The 19,147-nt window shown below is 37.9% G+C and overlaps 4 protein-coding genes across 6 annotated transcripts; 3 read left to right on the top strand and 1 right to left on the bottom strand.

The window, feature by feature from the left end:
• Positions 1,313 to 1,942, top strand: LOC18778814. Its single transcript, XM_007213480.1, has one exon. The coding sequence runs from the start codon at positions 1,313 to 1,315 to the stop codon at positions 1,940 to 1,942; it is 630 nt and encodes a 209-aa protein (XP_007213542.1).
• On the top strand, positions 11,224 to 12,688 carry LOC18779584. The gene has a single exon (XM_007211982.2). The coding sequence runs from the start codon at positions 11,842 to 11,844 to the stop codon at positions 12,484 to 12,486; it is 645 nt and encodes a 214-aa protein (XP_007212044.1). The 5' UTR covers positions 11,224 to 11,841; the 3' UTR covers positions 12,487 to 12,688.
• LOC18778740 (pentatricopeptide repeat-containing protein At5g46100) lies at positions 12,709 to 15,000 on the bottom strand. Of its 2 annotated transcripts, none has more exons than XM_020563077.1 (2): positions 14,878 to 15,000; positions 12,709 to 14,640 (listed from the first exon to the last, which is right to left on the bottom strand). In XM_020563077.1, exon 2 carries the CDS (start codon positions 14,527 to 14,529, stop codon positions 13,090 to 13,092), a length of 1,440 nt encoding a protein of 479 aa, XP_020418666.1. In that variant the 5' UTR covers positions 14,530 to 14,640; positions 14,878 to 15,000; the 3' UTR covers positions 12,709 to 13,089. The 2 variants fall into 2 exon arrangements, with proteins under 2 accessions (XP_020418666.1, XP_007212834.1); XM_007212772.2 differs by having other exon boundaries at positions 12,709 to 14,610.
• Positions 15,540 to 19,071, top strand: LOC18781338 (triose phosphate/phosphate translocator, chloroplastic). Of its 2 annotated transcripts, none has more exons than XM_007211901.2 (12): positions 15,540 to 16,445; positions 16,556 to 16,630; positions 16,715 to 16,780; positions 16,988 to 17,066; positions 17,177 to 17,297; positions 17,402 to 17,497; positions 17,653 to 17,765; positions 17,870 to 17,947; positions 18,047 to 18,163; positions 18,296 to 18,395; positions 18,489 to 18,589; positions 18,719 to 19,071. In XM_007211901.2, exons 1-12 carry the CDS (start codon positions 16,189 to 16,191, stop codon positions 18,734 to 18,736), a joined length of 1,221 nt encoding a protein of 406 aa, XP_007211963.1. In that variant the 5' UTR covers positions 15,540 to 16,188; the 3' UTR covers positions 18,737 to 19,071. The 2 variants fall into 2 exon arrangements, with proteins under 2 accessions (XP_007211963.1, XP_020417203.1); XM_020561614.1 differs by having other exon boundaries at positions 16,184 to 16,450.

Raw genomic sequence — 19,147 nt, 5'->3', positions numbered from 1 at the left:
TTTAAGGGTTCACTCATGGCAAACAAATCACAAGGTATAATACAAACAGAATCTAACTAGCGGAAAAGGCATGAACTTGTAGATTAAGGTTTCATATTCGAATTTCCATGACATTTTATAACGTGTGTGTGAGAAACCTCTTTCTTTATTATTATTATTATTATTATTTTAATATTAAAAATACATTTTCAGCTATTAATTGACAATCCTGATTGTGGTCACTTACCATTGGATATTAATCCAATGATTCAAAAAAATTTCTTATAAAAAGTGCAAGAGTTAGTGAACAAATTCAACAGTGAGTAACCACAAATTTCTTGGATCTCTGTAGTTCAAGAAATCAGAACTGATTAATTGAAGGCATGAAACAACATAACTATAGGTTATGTGATCTCGCCATCTCAGCCAAATAGAACAATGGCATGTTGCTTGTTCATGTTTCTTGTTTTAATTCTATTATTCTTTAGGAGTTTGCTGCATTTTTTATTTTAATTTTCATGAACTCTTTAAGAGTTTGTTGTGCTTTGCATTATAGTTTTCGGCTGCAATACAGGTATGCCATTTTTGTCGTTGCACGGTGAAGATGTATTGTTAGTCTGAGTAAGAGTCCTTCTAGATGTTGAATCAAGGGTTGAGTATTTGTTGGTTTAGGCTTAATTCTCTCCAGATCAAACTCTTTTATGACTTTGCACTTTGATATGTTTCATCAATAATAACTATCGTTTTTTTCTCAAAAAGAACTATGGCATAAAATGTGGTAAGACATTATTGTTAATTCAAATGTGTGTGTGTTTTTTTATTATTCATTTATGTAGAATGGATACATATTTTACTTAATTATAAAAAATAAGTACCATGAAGCATTAGGCTGGTATAAATTAAATTTGTTTTCCATGTTCATTTAGTAATGCGAACGTAATTCATACTCCATCCCGTCCATTCAATCTCAGTAAACCCTAACCCTAACCCTTCCTACCTAGATCCCACAACAACCAATCAAATGAAACTCCCTAACGAAAATTAATTTGTACAACAGTTACTAGAAGGCCAGAGTTATGAAAAAGAGCAGTTGATCAACACTTCATCCATCCATCTCTAAAAATTAACCATTTGCTCGCTAACACCAAACAGAAAAACAAATTTTCCTTAACCATATATATTCCAATCTTCCATAATAACAAAGCACACGGTGAATCAAAGTTTAAGAAGAACACACAAACCCTAGCTAATGAAGAATCAATCTTGAGCCAATCTCATACAGAAATAGAACTCATATATACATACATACATATATATATATATATATATCTACATGGCTGCACCTGCACTTCAAGAAACATATGAGCAACCACTGTTGGAAAATAATGCAGCATCAATTGCGCCAAAACCGCCAAAAACCCCTGCACAAAAGGCCATTAGAAAGACCTTTAAAGGCACAGCCCATCTGTCAAATCTTCTTCCCACCGGAACGGTCCTCGTTTTCCAAATGTTCTCCCCGGGTTTCACACGCCAAGGGCAGTGCCCTACCCCCATCAACAAAACCATGACGCTAGGACTTCTAATAGTCTGCAGCCTTACCTGCTTCCTCTTGTGCTTCACCGACAGCTTGAGGGACGAACGGGGCAAGGTTCGATACGGGTTGGCGACTTTTAAAGGGTTGTGGGTCATCGACGGGTCGAAAGTCCCCATTGCACCGGAGGAGGTGGCCAAGTACAGGCTGAGATTCATTGATTTCTTCCATGCCTTGATGTCCATATTTGTATTTGCTGCACTGGCTTTGGTTGATCAGAATATTGTCAACTGTTTCTACCCCAAGCCGTCGGAGGAGGGCAAGCAGCTTTTAGCGGCGTTCCCTGTCGGAATTGCTGTTGTGTGCAGCTTGTTGTTTGTCCTGTTCCCCACCAAGCGTCATGGAATTGGCTTCCCTCTCTCTCGTAGCTAGAGAGAACTCGGGATCACATTCACTTTATTTGTTAATATTTTTACTTGGGCACTTAAAAAAAAAAAGAAGAACGTTTTACACACATATATCTTGTCGGATTATATGTTTTTATCATATACTACTTTCGAGTTGAGTAAAACTTCCATGTAACATGTTTTATAGCCTTTTTTTTCTCATCTCTCCTATTGCACATCATAAGATGATAGACGTGGAGAAATATATATGAAACAAGAAATAAGTAAGTTTTTCTCCCAGAGTTGAGATATGGTGTCCCCAATGTATATGTCCTCATTTTTCAAACTTCCATTAAAAATATAATAAAGGGCATGTTTTAGGAAAACCAATTAACAACGCAAGAAATTTGGGATTGAAGTGCAATTACCAATGGCAAAGTTGAAAGTTGGTTTTAATTAATTATAGTTTAACGTCCAAATTTATTGCTAAATTTGACCACAGAAAAAAAGGGTTTAGGTAGGGGTTAAGAAATCAGTCTAGAAAGGAAGATTTTGTTGGGGTTAGGTGCCGTGCACGGTGGAGATCAGTCCGTATATTCGTTATTATGCTTAGCCATTGGTAGTGTCCAAAAGGGTAAGACTACAAAGCAGGCAAAAATCGTATCTATTACAGTAGCTTACCAAACCATCCGATCAATCTGACGCCCAAGATTCGGTGGAGATTTCATCACAGGGCCAGAGGCAGAGGAACAGTTTGCATGACTTGAAGAACCAGCGGTAGAAAATGGAAACTCCAATTGACCTTTCTGTGCTGCCCAATGTCCAAGCTTTTGGGAATATGTGCTCTCTCCACACACAACAGTCAAGACAATGTTACTTACAAGTTTTCAACGGTTCTTCAAGGAGGGAATTTTCAAACTTCCCAATTTTTGGGTCATGGGATTTGCAAAATGACCCTTACTTACTTTTACGCTTATTTTCAAACTCTCCACTTCCACCTTCTTTTTAATTTCTTATAAATATTATTAATGTATTTAATAATACGTACACTTCTCCTGAACTCGCAAATAACATATAAAGTGAGTTTTTTGGAACATAAAACAAATTGTGAATTTGAACGTCTGAATTCTAATATTCATGCGTAGAAATGCTACTCAAATTACATAATAAATACACGTAATTCATAGTTAGTTGTATTATGTGTTTGTCAAAATATAAGTGAAACTGTAGGACCTCATAACTTTTAGTCATATAGCAATTATCTCGCATTTACAATAAGCAAGTCTGTTTTGAAACTCCACGTCTCGAATGAAAAAAATGAACAAAATCAAATACATATTTATATAAGGAAACTTTTCCCGTGCAACAAACAATTGTGTAAAATTGCTGGGTAGATAGTAAGGAAAAAAAAAGTTTGGGAAAAAGAAAAGCCCAAACTATCAAGGGATAAGCATGTAAATTTACAACTCTACATCTAAGGGAGACAGATTTTGTTCCATTGGAGAAGGTTAGTGAGATGCAGAAGGGGAAGGATTAAATAAGAATGGAACGAATAAAATTACACCAAACCATAAATAGTGTAAAATATATTGGGGTAGTTCCAAAATTTTCCATTTTTGTCTACAACTTTCTTCTACTGTTTAATTTTGGCACGCTCCCCCACCAATTTCTTGGCATTCTTCATTAATCACCGTCGTTTTCTTTTCCCCAAAAGTGGATGAGTTTAGGCCACAAAGCGGGTACTCAGACACCGGCCATGGTAAAATGGTCTAGCTGTTCTTTGGGTCCTACTCTTCCTGGGGGTGGCCCACACGAGGCCTTTGCTTTTGCTGCCAAACCCAGGACATTTTAACCCCGTGCGCGCCAGAGTTTCCCCCCCCTGACAATTCGACAAGTATGACACACACTTTGTCGAGCATACCTGCTATTCGGTAATAAAAAAATCTTTATTGTGACGAAGATAATACTATTTTATTATTTTTGATTAATAACGTAATAATACATAAAAAAAGTTAATCCACTTGCTCTTGTGTTATTAATCGAATATATCAAAAAATATTATCTCAATTGCATGAGAGTGTTTCGCCTGAAGTACATTTATGTGCATCTATCATAACGTTATCAAATAATATAATTAAATAAGAAATTTGCGTAATTTATATTGATAATTTAAGAACACAACATATTAAAACTACATTATGTGGCAGTTAAAAGGGAATCAACCCAACATATATAAAGTGTTCTTAGCTTCTTGGACTTTCTTAAATGATTGTAATTGGATGGTTTTGAAGTTATTGGGGATGGTGAATGCAATGCCGTTATTTGCTTGTCTTTCTGGACACCCAGATGTTTGTGAATTCGCATTGTATAAGTTGTTGGGTTTGCAATAAGGTTCCACCAACTTGATTTGTACCTGTCGATAGTCAAATTTGAAATTCAAAGTCAAGGTTTTATTTTGATAAAATATATATATATATATATATACAGAAGAATAAAAATTCAAATTTAAATTGCAAGGGTTGGTGAAGGAAATTAAAATAAATTTTAATTTGTTTGGTGGTAAATCTGGGACTTGGCAGCACATTTATAAACCGTACTGTACACAGTACAATGTACATGCATGTTCCGCCCAAGCAAATATTTTTGTAATTTTTTTATAAAAAAAATATAAAAAATAAAAGGCTGTGCGAGTGGTGTCTCTTTGTAAATTGGATATGTTAAAGGTTTTGTCTGATGTTGATAGATTGCCTCAAAGCTTGAATAATGGGTAAAATTCCAGGAAGATGATTTGAAACCACCAAGAAGCTTTTGGGACTTCGAGTAGACCGGAAGTAGAAATTGATTGAACACAAAGGCACGTCACATGTGCTGAACATTTTCCAAGTTGGCTGCTGCCAGAATCCAAATTGGAATGCATAAACTTACAAAAAAACCTTTGGATAAATGTTTTGATGTTTGAACAGTGAAAGAAATAACTTAAAATAACTTAAAAACTCGGATCAACTAGCTCTTAGTCTAATAAATTTCTTTTAATATTATAAGAGATTACGAGTTCGAGTCTCCTCTATATGTATAATGGCATACAAAACTGCTTAGAAAAACTATTCAAAAATTTTGTAAATTCTGGTGTGGGTTTTATTTTCCTTTCTCTTTTCGAGTAAATGTACACAGTAGTGCTGATTTTTTAGGTCGGGAACAAGTATCATGACTGGTGTCTGGCATAGTGGCACTGTATTTAAATTGAGCCTCTAACTTATCAACTTTGGTTTAATCTCAGCATTCAACGTATGCCACCTAACCTATACTGAATGTTATAACATCCACCTGGACCACCTACCCTGTTCTTTATTTAATCCTCACCCAATTGCCATCTCCTTCAACTTCAATTCTTACTCGATAAACGTCACACTGATAGACACAACGCTTTTACTTATCTGTTCCCCCAATGCAAATGTTTTTAAGCCTTCCAAGTTAATTGCTACCTACTTCTATTATAATTCTAGGGTACATAATGTTCTTGTCCCACAATTGGTCAATTGTGAGTCTGAATTCTAGGTTTAGACGAGTATTAACCTACCCGATCAATAAGCTTGATTACAGTGCATATGATTTTATTTATTTTTGATAAACTATGAATTCGAAATACACATTCAAACAAGAATCAACATAATCAATATATAAACCCTATCAATCAACCTAATCAATAGTTTAAAGTCACGGAGTGATAACATAAGACACAGAATCTTAGAGAGTGCATAGCTGAAGCCCTAATACACAACAGATAGTTTCAGGAGGGGAACATGCACAGTAAATTGGTTAGGTAAAGACATTGTTGTAGAAGATATGATGGGGCTTGTCACCCGCGAGAAAAGAGGAGGCTCACTATCTGTGCATGCAGACAAAAGGGCAAAATCAACTTGAAAGCTTTACCAAATTATTCAGGCAAGTAAAACACAAAGCTTTACGATTCTCTTCTTCCCTTTTTTTTTTTGCCCCGAGTTATGATAACGTTTGCATGAGGTTGGCCTTACATCAATCTCAACTCAAACATGAACAGAAGAACCATGTGTCTGTGTGTCTCTTCTGTTGGCAAAGCTAATGGTACAACAAAATTATTGCTGTTTGTTTGCAAGAGACGCATACGTTTTATGATTTCCATTTCCACATTAGAAAGCAAAAAAGGGTAACTTTTGATTGATGAAAAAGCTAATTACCAAATGTTGAAATTAAGTGTGATTATTAGTTTTGCTTAGAACTTTCTGAAATTTTTACTGTTTCGAGATATAATTACATGATGCTTGAGGGGTCGTGCTTGAGCTTTGCTTCAAGTTTAATTAACAAAAAAGATTTCTTGGTGGCCTGCTAATAAAAATTCTATGATGATTTAATTAAACTCAGATTTCTGGTCTAAAAAGAAAAAGGTTGAAGCAGTGGCCCAACTTAAGCACACCTTCCTAAATTCCTAACTCAATCATGATTTTATCTTTATTGCAATAAATTTTGCAAAAAAACAATTGGTTTCCAGAAACCCAAAATATAAAAAGAATTGGTACAAAAAGCCTCAGTGCCATCACTTTTCTAACACAAAAGAAGCAGACCTATTCCGACCCTTAAAAATAAAATTAAAAAAAACAAGAAGAAGAAGCAGATCCAGCAGCACCCTTGAAAGATTGAGAGGTATTTTGTGGAACCTACAAGGCAAGATATGTAGGGCCAAGATCAATGGCTTTTTTACAAACTTTGAGGGGGGGAAAAAAGGATATGGTGGATCCAACCCATTTGAGTTGAGTCTGTTCCTAACCATAATCATAATTGTCCTCTTATGCTTCATTTCCACCTTTCTCCCTCAATGCCACCATCACCTTCCACTTTATCTGATGTGAGAAAAAGATGCATCTGAACAGTATGTGGCAAAATTTTCTCCCATTTGGAGTGTTCCGCTTTATCTTCTTTTCTCAACAGGCCTCCCTCACTTTCCTGCTCTTCTGAAATCATTAGTGGTACACTTGGGAAGATCCCATGAGATTTTATTCCTCTGGGTTTTATTTTTATTTTCTATACCATATGGATGTGGTACGCAGAGGATTATTGTTTAATAGGGTTTACAAGACTAATTCAAAAGATGCATATTCTGAAAGCATGCACCCCTTCCTTTTCCTCCCCAAGGATTTAAATGAGAGAAAGGTCATGGCAAAGGCAACTCTTTTCACTTTCTTTACACATTTTTTTTGGCAGAGGTCATGCTTTAATGGGAAACCAACACCAAATGCATGCCCAGCTGTATGTACATATGTCATATAATATATAAAGTTTATAAACTGGCCATCCTAGCACCATTGAAAAGGTTTTGGGAAGCTTTAAACAAAACAGGACTAATTAATTAACAGAGATTAATCAATCTGAATAGGATTATGTTATGTGTTTAAACCCCACTGGAGTCTAAGAGGAGGAATAAAACTTTATTCTCTCTTTAGCGTCTAGCAATCATTAAAATGTATGATAATCTGGAAAACGGCTAATTGGTCAAGACATTGGGGTCGAAAGTTTAGAAGATTTCATGTGTTTGGAAACAGAAGTTGCATCGCCACGGTAATACGCTTGCTTAATTTATGATTATGTTGAACTAGTCGCCTAATTAGTCCCTAAACAAGTGAGTTCAAGAAAAATAATGTAAAGAGTGGTATTTGTTGGAGCAGCAACTGACTGCGTTAGGTGACGTTTTTTGACTTATTAGTCCCAAATGGAGCATACACGCTTGCGAATCTTTGACTAATATGAACTTGAGACCTCATACTAAGTAAAGCTTAAGTATTCTAGGTTTTTATAATTAGATTCACTCTGCCCATTTCTTTTTATTTAAAAAGAAACTGATTTGCAACGTTGGCTACTTTGTAATTCTGTGATTTCATCATTTGGATACGAATTTTAGGGCATATTTCAATATTATAAAGATAAACAAGTTTTAATTTATTGTAAAAAGCGACATTTGAAGGTTGGTTATAAAAATTTATCACAATCTGTAGGGTGAAAGATTGCTTGAAGTGTAATTAAGAAAACCCATTTGATTGAAGGGGTTGATGCTCTTCTTCTAGACTAATTAGCCGTCTCATAAATGAGGGGGGTTCGAATATTGATTATATCATTATCATCAATCTATTCCAGACACTAAGAGATGATGCCAAAAATGATTTTGGATCTATTGTAGAAACGACTCTTAATCAAGTCAATGAAATCATAAGTCTTTGTTCTTTTTCCTTTTTTCCCTGAAAGGCTGCCTTAAGTTATAGCCATTCGATAGTCAAATGGAGTACGACCCACTTGAGAGACTCTTGAAGTTGAAGAAATATCAAAGAAAAAGAAGCCAAAACTGATGTGGAAAAAGGTGGGATTGATGCATGACTGGCCTTGCAATCTCGATTGAGTATCTACTATATGGCATGCATTGTCCTGGATAGAATCATACAAGACAGAAACTGACCCGCATGAGCATCATATATATAAAATTCAAAGGCATGACATGTCTCAGAAAACTGACCTCTCCAATATGCTAAAACCCTAATCGCCTAAGGTTTTGGTAGTTTTCGCCTATTAATTTTGGACATGAAAACAACAAAAAGAGTACTGGTTTTGGCCCTAAACAAGACTGAACCGAACCATATCCAACCCTAGCTATACTTATCTGAAAATTTAGATTGATTTTGGACTCTAAAAACAATTTTATGCACTCCTCAAGTGTTAAATGAGTGCAGGAGGTTTGAGAAGGGCAAAATCATCTTCTAAATTAATACTTAAATATTTTTCTAATTCAAAATTAGTACGTAATCCAATGAACGGAGTACCGAATAACCCAGGAACAGATGTGGCACATCACACATCCATCCTTATCTTCTCTTGCAGAACCCGTGACCCTGAATCATTTTCTGTACTCTTTTTTTTTTTATTTAAAAAATTTCAATTTTATACGTATGCATAATTTATCAGGAAACTGCCCTGCATATTCTTCTTTGTTTCCTCCTTGGCGCATAGTCGTTTCCAGGCAAGAATCTGAGAATCCAAGCCAAACGTATAAAATTTGATTTCTCACAAATATAGGAAAGAAATCAAGTTGTTAATTGCTAAGAAGATTTAGATGGACAATGATATTGAATTTACACATATATTAAAACGGTAACAAAGTCTTTATTTATTATTTTTAATACAATTGATATTGAAAGAGTAGAATTTAAACACAAAACCTCGAATACAGAGATAATACTCACTCGTGTTACAAATTCATTCTAACGGTAATAACAAAGCCTTGATGGTTAGAACATAAAATCAACAAAGTCATATTCATAATTCATTCACAGTTTTCATATGGGTGCATATGCAGAAAAGCATTCTCGTGGCCATATGGCATCATTGAATTTTTTTTTGGCTTTCTGAACCAGTCCATAAAATGAGGGAAAAGCAGCAAGCAACAAATCAATTGGTACTAGAAAGAAACTGAAAGGTGAACAACCAAGCCAGAAAAAGAAAAAAAACATTTTCCCTTGACTTCTTTTAAGGTTCGCACTCTATGATCGTCTACATGCTTGTTTGTGCCAATAGGCTACATGACACAATTCATCATCACACCCAGCACATCATTCAGAACACCACACCCCCTCCCCTCTCCCACCTCTCTCCAAATGATCATTTGCTTGTGCATTTTGTAGGGTCTTTTAAAAAAAAAAAAAAAAAGATGGGGTCAACTTTAAAATGTACTGGGAAAAACCTTTATAATTATTAATTCAGATGCCATAAATTTTTTTTTCTTTCATGATTTCTTGATGAATGCCCTAAAGAAACAAAATTATAATATATGGGTCCAGTTTGATGGTGTCATTATTTCACAATGTTTTAAATCATTTAAGGAGTAGGAAGTAGGGGTTGGTGGTCATCATGAATGAAGGTAAACTGTAGATACCCTCCTTCCCTTCCTCCCTCCCTCCCTCCCTCCCTAGATGCTACAATTTCTGTTTTTGGGTCTGCTCTAGATGCCATGCTAGTATCAAAGGCTAATTAACAAAGATATGTCAGTTTTTTGGTAATTACAGTTACAAATTAGACCCAGAAATCTATATAACAAAAGTTGAAAAAAATAGTTGTTTTTAGAATGAAAGCAACTTCACTGTTGTAGCTGGTAGACAGTTACCTAACCATTTGGACCAGATTCTGTAATCTAATAGTTCAAAGATTCTTCTCAGTTATCAGAAAATTAAAATAACAAAGGAAGGGAATCGTAACAATGATAAAATTTACACCAGCATTGTGATGTTGCAGTTGCAGAAAAGGACCACAGTACATGCAACACTTATTGATTTGAAGTCTTTCTTTTTATTAAGACACGAGGAGTTGAATTTAAAACCTTTTTCAACATTAAGCTTTAAGTTCGTACCCACTAAACCAAGAGCGAGATTCTCATTCCTTTAGGATTAAGATACTGTGACTGAATGAAATGTACGTTATGGTTAAAGTTTGTAACGGATGCTAAAGCAGAAGTAGAAGCTACAATTCTGCCTTGGGAAAAAGTGATGAAAAGTCTCTGCCTATAGCGTCTATCTATATGCTTCAGCCTCGTGACCCCTTTGGCAGGCAATGCATTATGCATGGTCCAACGCGAAGAGGGCACATAATTTGTCAAACTCTTTGAATGGGACGTCTCTCTTCCCCATAACTATGACCTTTAGCTCTCAAAGGACATCTTTTTTTTGACTTTGTTTTCCTATCTTCAAATTGCTTAAAAACAAGGACACAGCAAAACAAAAAGGCCTATTTGGTATCTTCTCTTGAGCCCAGCAAGAGCAAATGGGTTATTCGTGTATGCCTGGTCCTTTTTAAATAGACGGGCCTGTGCATTTAGGCTCACCACACACGTGTCCAATTTGATACATGGGCTTCAGATCTGAAAAATATGAGGTGGGTTGAATTTGTTTTAACTATGTGAATGGACAAAGCGCAGATGTGAGTTAGACTACTTGGTCAGAGCAGTGAGTCCATCCCTTTGCACTTAAGTTCGAGTCATTCTCCTCGTAAGTTAGATTAGTTTAAAGTCGCTTATACTACTGTTGGTATCAAAAAAGACAAAAAAAAAACAAAGGGACAAAGCAGATGTATTGCAAGATTTTGGTTAGAAGGTGAGTGGATTAAAACTCCAGCATATCAGTGCCTGCAAAAATGGGCCTTTTTGGCAGCAATAGTTCAACACATGGCACAGTGGTTTCCCTGTTTCAATTCCCACCTGTTTATAAAGTTATAACGTGCAAGGTATGAGTATATGACACCATGTATGATCTTAACACCAATTCCTTAAAAGTGAAGCCTAATATCTCATCCAATACGGACTTTCATGTGTTGAAGGAAAAACTAAAAAGCAAAGCCTAAAACCAAAGAAGTGTGGGTCTCCACTTCTAAATTTAGAAGTAATAATAATAAAAGTAAAGAATACCTCTTATGAAGCCTCTTGCCTTTAAGCAATACACTTTGCGTTTCAGCAACAAACAACAAAAACCTTGTAAGCCCCAAACTTCTTGAACCTGATCACATCACCCCTCCCTCTTTGTGACAACTTTAAAAACCATGGTCTATAACGGTCATGAAAGCTTGATGGGCAGTTAGCACAAAAATGAAGCCTCTTGATGGACATTTGTCTAATACCAAAAAGCTTTCTTTCATCTACTTTGAAGCTCTATGCACGAAACCAAAAATCCCATTTGGTAGCAGCTTTGTCTCAATTTCAGTTCCAGTTTTAGGTTTCTCTTCCTTGCAAGGCATGACTAACTACTCTTCCCTCCCTTTACCTCCACTCTTTTCATTTTTATTCTCTATCTATATAACATTGTTCCTCCCAACAAAAATTCTAAAACAAACCAAGAAAAGAGACCAAAACATTAAGGGAAAAGAAGCTTCAAGCGTTTCTGGTCAATGGAGATCAAGATACAAGCTGAGGAATCCCGGCACTGGCCTGATGATGAACAAAAACTTCCCCTCTTGCAAGATATGCCAAAGTCCGTAACAGAGGAGGAAAGAACCTTGATACAGAAAGCCATTCGCCAGACGTTTCAAAGCACAGCTCATTTGGCCAATCTTTTACCAACTGGAACAGTTCTTGCATTTCAGCTTCTAGCACCCATATTTTCAAACCAAGGCAACTGTGACTCAGTCAGCCGGTCCATGACTGCTGGTCTTGTAGCCCTCTGTGGAGCTTCATGTTTTCTACTGAGCTTCACTGACAGCTATAGAGACAAGAATGGAAATGTCTGTTATGGCTTTGCTACATTCCGAGGCTTATGGATCATCGATGGGTCAACCACCCTTTCACCCGAAGTTGATGCAAATTTCCAACTGCGGTTTATAGATTTCCTCCATGCCTTTATGTCAATACTTGTATTTGCAGCTGTTGCACTATTTGATCAGAATGTAGTGAATTGCTTCTATCCAACCCCGTCGGATAAGGCTCAGGAGATTCTCACAGCATTGCCAGTTGGCATTGGTGTCATTTGCAGTATGTTGTTTGTTGTTTTTCCAACCAAGCGCCATGGAATTGGCTTCCCCCTGTCTGTAAATTAACAACTCCTCTTTTTTTAATTAAGAAATATTTGCCTGCGTGCTCCTTAAAATTGTGGACTGCACACAACGTTATTTATTCATTCTTCCATATCAGCTTCCTCCAAGCTCTGTCAATGTCAGTTATATGATTTCTATTTTTTTTTGTAAATCCTAGTTCCACCTTTAAAGAAATAGCTTTTAAAAACCTCGATTCTTGACAGGATAGATTGTATCTGGTACTGATTTAACAAATGCTTGTCATACTTATTTCTCTTATATGCCAAAGAGTGTAGTACATGAGTGAGGTATGTGAATAATAGGAAGAACAAGTTACTTCAAGATTGTCAACCAAATATATTTCATGGTTAATATACAGAAAAATCCTTTCTAGCGCTACAGTTACCAACGTTCTTGGTTAAATTCACTATGGACAGTTACCAATGACATTATACTAAGCAAGTGCTTTATAAATCATGTGCCACGTAAGTAGTCATATTTTGAGCCAGTAACTTATAATTTCATAAAAAGAAAAAGAAAAGGCAATGTGGTGAACAAACTTTCATGACCAGAAAGAAAATAAATGAAACGTGTATAAGAGCACTTACTAGCTCAAAACTTTCAGATTTATGTTTCAGGCTCAACCATTTCACTCATCAGCTCAGCCTGCAACAACTCAGCAGGTTCACGCACCTTCCTGCGATTCCAAAACCCATCCACCATGGAACTCCATATTCCCTCATCCGGAACACATCCATCAAGCACCATCTCATCAACAATTCGATAAGCTTTGTGCAGGTCCCCTTTTTTACAGATACACCTCACTAGAGTATCAAATGTCTTCATATCAATGGAGATACCCCTGGAACGCATGCTAAGATACAGCTGACAAGCTCGATTTGGATTGCCGCTACTACACAAGCCCTGGACGACTGCATTATGAATCCTTACATGAAGGCTCCAAGTTAGTCTGTTAGGTGAAACTCCTCCAAGGACCATCTCATCAAGAAAGTTTGCAGCTTCCTGGAACTTGCAAATGTTACAAAAGCCATTAATTACCTTCCCATACAGCCCTGCATCTGGTTTCAAGCCCTGAAGCTTCATCCTGTCTAGAATCTCCAAAGCTTCTTGAAGCTTTCCTTCTTCACAGAGTCCATGAAGCAAAGTACTATAAGTGATATTGTTTGGCCTATGGCGCTTACGAATCATTAAGTCTAATAGTTCCATTGCTTGTGAAGAACGCCCACCCTTGCAAAGTCCATCCATCAAAGAGCTGTAAGTAAAGACATTTGGAGTAATACCTTTGGTTTTCATGTGTTCAAACAATCCCACAGCTTCATCCAAATTGTTGGATTGGCAAAAGCCGTGTATCAAGGAAGTATACGTAACAACAGAGGGCAAACAACCTTTTGTTTCCATTTCATTGAAGAGCTCTTTTGCTTCACCAATCTTTCCTAACTTACACAATCCATTAATCAAAGTACCATATGTATATGAATCTGGGGTGCACCCATGATTGGGCATCTCACAAAATATTCGAAGAGCTGCATCCATGGAACTACTGTTCTTACAAAGGGCTTTGATCAAAATATTAAGCGACACAACGCTAGCTGGAATGCCCGTTTCTCTCATATACTTGTAGAACCTGAAAGCAATCTTTAACTGGTTTTCTTCAACAAGAATGCCAAGTATGGTAATGTAAGATTTCTGGGTTGGTTTGCACTGGAAGTCCTCCATTTTGTGGAAGACCCTGACAGCATCCAGTGGCCTGTGAACGCGGCCATATCCTCTGCAAACAGAGAGGAATATATCTTCTGTAACACTACATTTCTCCTCCTTCATCTTATCAAGTAACGCCTCGGCTGACCTGAACTGGTTCGCGGAGACTAATCTAGCGACCATGAGACCAAAGGTGGTGTGATCATGCCGGAAGCCATTGGTGTACTCGGCTGTTGCGGAATCAAATATGAGAATAGCTTTCTGTATGTCCTTTTCAGCTTTTATCAGCTGCTCAACTTGGGAAGTAGTGATTTGCTTCGACCATTTAAACAAAGTTTTGCTTCCCATTGTATTGGCAGCACTCTTTCTCAATAAGACAATATCATTCACTCCCAATTATGTTTCAGTTTTGCACAATAAAAGCTCTGCCTGCAAATCTCTGAATCAATTTCTACATTTCTATAAACATAAGAGCAAAATGAGACAAGAACCAGATAAAAAGAACTACCCACGAACAACATGAATCGATTAGCAGTAAAATTCAAGCTAAGAAGCCACCTAGTCTAAACTCTGTGGGGCATTTCATCAAACAGATGTCGTCCCGTAACACCAGTCTTAGGCGGGAACTTTAAATCACACAAGAATTTTGAGGGGAAAGTAGAAATTTAATTGTAACAGAAGTAGCAGCAACCTTACCTGCGGACTGATTATCATGAAATTGTTTTTCTCTTTCAGACTCATCGTATTTTCCCGACGTCTTGGACGGTCCCTGAATGGTAATGCTCAGCAGCAGAGGCTTTAGACGGCCTAGGGCGCGAACACTCGACGACATTGGCAATTTGGATCAAAATGGGAACATGCAATGCTTCAATCAGGCCCATAGACAAATGGATCGGGTCCATCGACAATTTACGCTGTCATAGGCCCAATAAATGGCTAGTTGGAGTTTAATTGACAATGTTCTTCTATATTGGGGTTTCAATTGCACCAAGAAAACCAACTTGTTATAAAAGATGCATAAAACAATAATTTTGATCTATACATCCAACATTTTATTAGTTGTATCCTCATAATCATTAACTTTGAACTCTTTTAGTTTCCTGCACTATTTTAATTTGTTTCTTATTTCGAAAAACAATAGATGATTTCAATGGAGAATCGAACACATTACCAATTGGTTCAAGCATTTCATCTTCCGTACTCTCAATGACCGGAATAGTATTTACTTAAGCCAAGTTAACTATTATCTTTAATCACTAATTTACTCCAAATGTAATGATATTCTTCTTTCGGTTCCAAATTTGAATCTCCCTCTTCACTTAGAAAACGAAATTAATTTAGTAGACTGGTAGTTGGGTTGGGACGGACTGCAGAAATAATTTTTGTACAGAGGCAAACAGTTGGCTTCTCGTGAGAACAGTGAATAAAAAGCAAATAACAACATCACGGACAGCTTTGACAGTTCATCACATATAAGAAAAAGAAAAAAAAGCCATTAAGAAAACAAAATCGATAAGAGGCTTCAAAACACTGCCAATCTTCGTTGCTCGTAAGCCTTACGCTGGGGATAAGATGTCCCCACCCCCCTCCACAGTCATATCAACTTCTTCCCCTATCTCCCTCACTCACTCTCCTCCATAAACATATCCCGTACCGACCATAACCTCCCATACTCCCTCCCCCACCTCACCATATCCCGCCATCATCGACCTCTCCACACCCTCCGATTCACCATTTCAAGTTCTTCATCTAATCTCACTGGTGGATGCATTTTATTTAACTTGTTCCGCGTCGTAACAGATTATATCCCAGACGAACAAAAACAAAAGCAATTAACCGCCCTCGAACACCCACTCCAAAACGGTGCGCATCATCTCTGTCTCTGCTGTGCTGTGTGTCTACTCTGAATCACCAATAAGAGCTCACTGCAGCTTCCCAAACCACATTCTCCACTCTCTCTCTCTCTCTCTCTCTCTCTCTCAGTTTACTCTCATTCCCCCAGCAATCATGGAGTCGCGAGTGCTATCACGCGCCACCACATTCGGAGCCCTCCCCTGCCACCGCAAACCATCTCCCAGGGAAAACGCCGCCGTTTCGTTCTTCTCGGCTCGGCCGATCGGCGCCGTGAGCGAGGGCGGGAACCTCATATGGGGGAGGCAACTCCGCCCCGGGCTGCTGCTCGAGGCCTCGCCGTTGAAGAGGGAGATTCTCCGGCCTTGCCTCGCCGCCGCTTCCTCTCCGACCGAGGGAAACGATTCCGCCGGGTGAGGTCCGTTTCCTCCGTTCCGACTCGGTCTGACTCGCCCGTGTCGGCCTCCGGACTAATGCTTTTTTTCTTTTTGGCCTTTTCTGCCTGACTCGGTGCTCTTAACAGGGACGCGAAGGTCGCGCCGCTCGGGTTCTTCGACAAGTACCCGGCTATCCTCACCGGCTTCTTCTTCTTCATGTGGTACGTTTTTTAATAAACTTTTCAAGCTTTTTTTTGGGAGAAATATTTTGTATGTGAAATTACGGAGTCGTCCTTGGCGGGCAGGTATTTTCTGAATGTGATTTTCAACATCATGAACAAGAAGATCTACAATTACTTCCCGTATCCCTAGTAAGTGTGCCATTTTCAATTTTCGTTACCTATAATTCTTGTAAACAAATAAATAAAAAAGCGTAGGATAGCATATGTGTTTCATGTTCAGGCGTAATTTAGCTGGTTCTAGCCATTTGAATTCGGTCTGTGTTCTGAACTTCTGATGAAGTGGGTTTGCGGTTTTTTTTTTTGGGTCGAATAAGTGGGTTTGAGGTTTGTGTGCAGTTTTGTGTCGGTTGTGCACTTGGGCGTGGGAGTGGTGTACTGTTTGATAAGCTGGGCCGTGGGCCTTCCTAAACGCGCTGTAAGTGAACTCACTTCAGGCCCAGGCCCATAATGCTAATCTCAATCTGTTCACTGTTCAGTTGGTTGTCTTGTTTATGTGACTGACTGGTGTTTCTCGTCTCCGTGCAGCCTATTGACTCAAACCTGTTGAAGCTGCTCATCCCTGTGGCCGTGTGCCATGCACTTGGCCACGTCACCAGCAATGTCTCATTTGCAGCCGTTGCAGTCTCCTTCACACATACCATCAAAGGTGGGAGGACAAATCTTATGCTCTCATATGTTTGGTACAATGGCCAAAATTGTTCAAGTGCACTTTTAATTATTGCATTTTGACGTTGAATTTGTTTGTTGCAGCTCTTGAGCCATTCTTCAATGCCTCTGCTTCGCAATTTATTCTCGGACAATCAATCCCCTTGTCTCTATGGCTGTCCCTGGCTCCTGTTGTTCTTGGTATGCTCTTCTCTTTATGTTCATCCCGTCGTTGCAATCATTCTATTGAAAACTATGGAAAATGTAAATCATGGAGATACCCAAAAACTATGAGCCATGAGAATTTATTCAGACTGTCTTTGCTCACTTAGTATTTACGTACTTTTAAAATGAAGGTGTGTCGATGGCATCGCTGACTGAGTTGTCATTCAACTGGACTGGCTTCATTAGTGCTATGATTTCAAACATCTCCTTTACCTACAGGAGTATCTATTCAAAGAAAGCCATGGTGAGTGGCTCTGGAACTTTAGCTAGCATTTTGTTTTGAATAGGACAGAACATGGGGAGCTAAAGATTGCTTCTTACTTGTATAACGTTTTATTGGTTTTGCAGACTGATATGGACAGTACCAATCTCTATGCCTATATTTCGATCATTGCTCTTCTTGTCTGCATTCCACCGGCTCTCATCGTGAGTAAAACTTACACTTGAGAACCCTTGAAGTTTGATTGTGCAACTGAAACAAAAATTGTGATGAATTTTGGTTCAATGTCCTCTCTCATATCACAGGTAGAGGGGCCTCAACTGATTAAGTACGGCTTCAATGATGCAATTGCTAAAGTAGGTCTTGTCAAGTTCGTTTCTGATCTCTTCTGGGTGGGATTGTTCTACCATCTCTATAATCAGGTACATTTGTTTTCTTTACTTTCTATTGTAACTTATGGTTCTATGGCTTTGTAATAGTAGGAGGATAATCCTCTCAAAATAACTCAAATGTTGCCCAAGTTAATAATCAGTATCCTGTTATGAAATTATCAGCTGGCCACCAATACCCTGGAGAGAGTGGCACCTCTTACACATGCAGTTGGAAATGTGCTGAAACGTGTATTTGTGATTGGCTTTTCCATCTTGGTCTTTGGTAAGGCTCTTCTTTTCTTCAGCTTGGTTCTGCTTTTGCTTCTTCAACTTCCCTTTTTCTTTTGTATAACTAATTGCTACTTGCTGCTCACAGGCAACAAGATTTCAACACAAACTGGTATCGGGACAGCCATTGCGATTGCAGGAGTGGCAATCTACTCTTACATCAAGGCCAAAATAGAAGAAGAGAAACGAGTAAGTCAGATATAGCTAAATTTAGCTCATGCATGTGGCAGTTAGTCCCTTGCATCCAATTCCATTAAATAAATTTATCTGTGTAATATTATTGCTCTTCTGACCCTTTTTTTGGTTCATAAAACCCAGCAAGGGAAAGCTGCATGAGAAGAAGGGAAGAATGGACATGGAGGGAACCTTGCATTGTAAATTTCATAAATTCCCTTCAGAAGAAATGGCAAATTGAGTATCTGTCTATTGTCCATGTTATAGTTTATTTCCCCCTTCCCACGTTTTTTTTTCTCCGATTGATTGAGAGCACAAAGACATTCTAATTTGCAATGGTCTCATGTGGACTGGAATTCAATAATGTATCAATTTTTATCTTTCTCACAATGAGCTCTTCCTACGGATGGAAGCCTAAAAAGGGTCAAGAGAATGGAGATTTTATATGTGAGTGAATAGATTGCTATCTGTATCTAGAGACATGCTTGAACTGCCAATTTACATGTTTTGCTTAGATCTTCATTCATTCAAAAGTAAAGTAATGCATTAGAAAGGATAGGAAATATACACATG

Source organism: Prunus persica, chromosome G4 (assembly GCF_000346465.2).
Source record: "Prunus persica cultivar Lovell chromosome G4, Prunus_persica_NCBIv2, whole genome shotgun sequence".
Taxonomy (NCBI): Eukaryota; Viridiplantae; Streptophyta; class Magnoliopsida; order Rosales; family Rosaceae; genus Prunus; species Prunus persica.
Note: the sequence above shows the minus strand (reverse complement) of the source record. Positions and strands in the feature narration are given on the sequence as shown.

Coding starts and splice junctions, on each gene's coding strand:
- LOC18779584 (XM_007211982.2), top strand. CDS start 11,842: ATGGAGATCAAGATACAAGCTGAGGAATCCCGGCACTGGCCTGATGAT.
- LOC18778740 (XM_020563077.1), bottom strand. CDS start 14,529: ATGGGAAGCAAAACTTTGTTTAAATGGTCGAAGCAAATCACTACTTCC.
- LOC18778814 (XM_007213480.1), top strand. CDS start 1,313: ATGGCTGCACCTGCACTTCAAGAAACATATGAGCAACCACTGTTGGAA.
- LOC18781338 (XM_007211901.2), top strand. CDS start 16,189: ATGGAGTCGCGAGTGCTATCACGCGCCACCACATTCGGAGCCCTCCCC. Junction 17,298..17,401: donor CTTCACACATACCATCAAAG/GTGGGAGGACAA, acceptor TGTTTGTTGCAG/CTCTTGAGCCATTCTTCAAT. Junction 18,164..18,295: donor TCTACCATCTCTATAATCAG/GTACATTTGTTT, acceptor TGAAATTATCAG/CTGGCCACCAATACCCTGGA.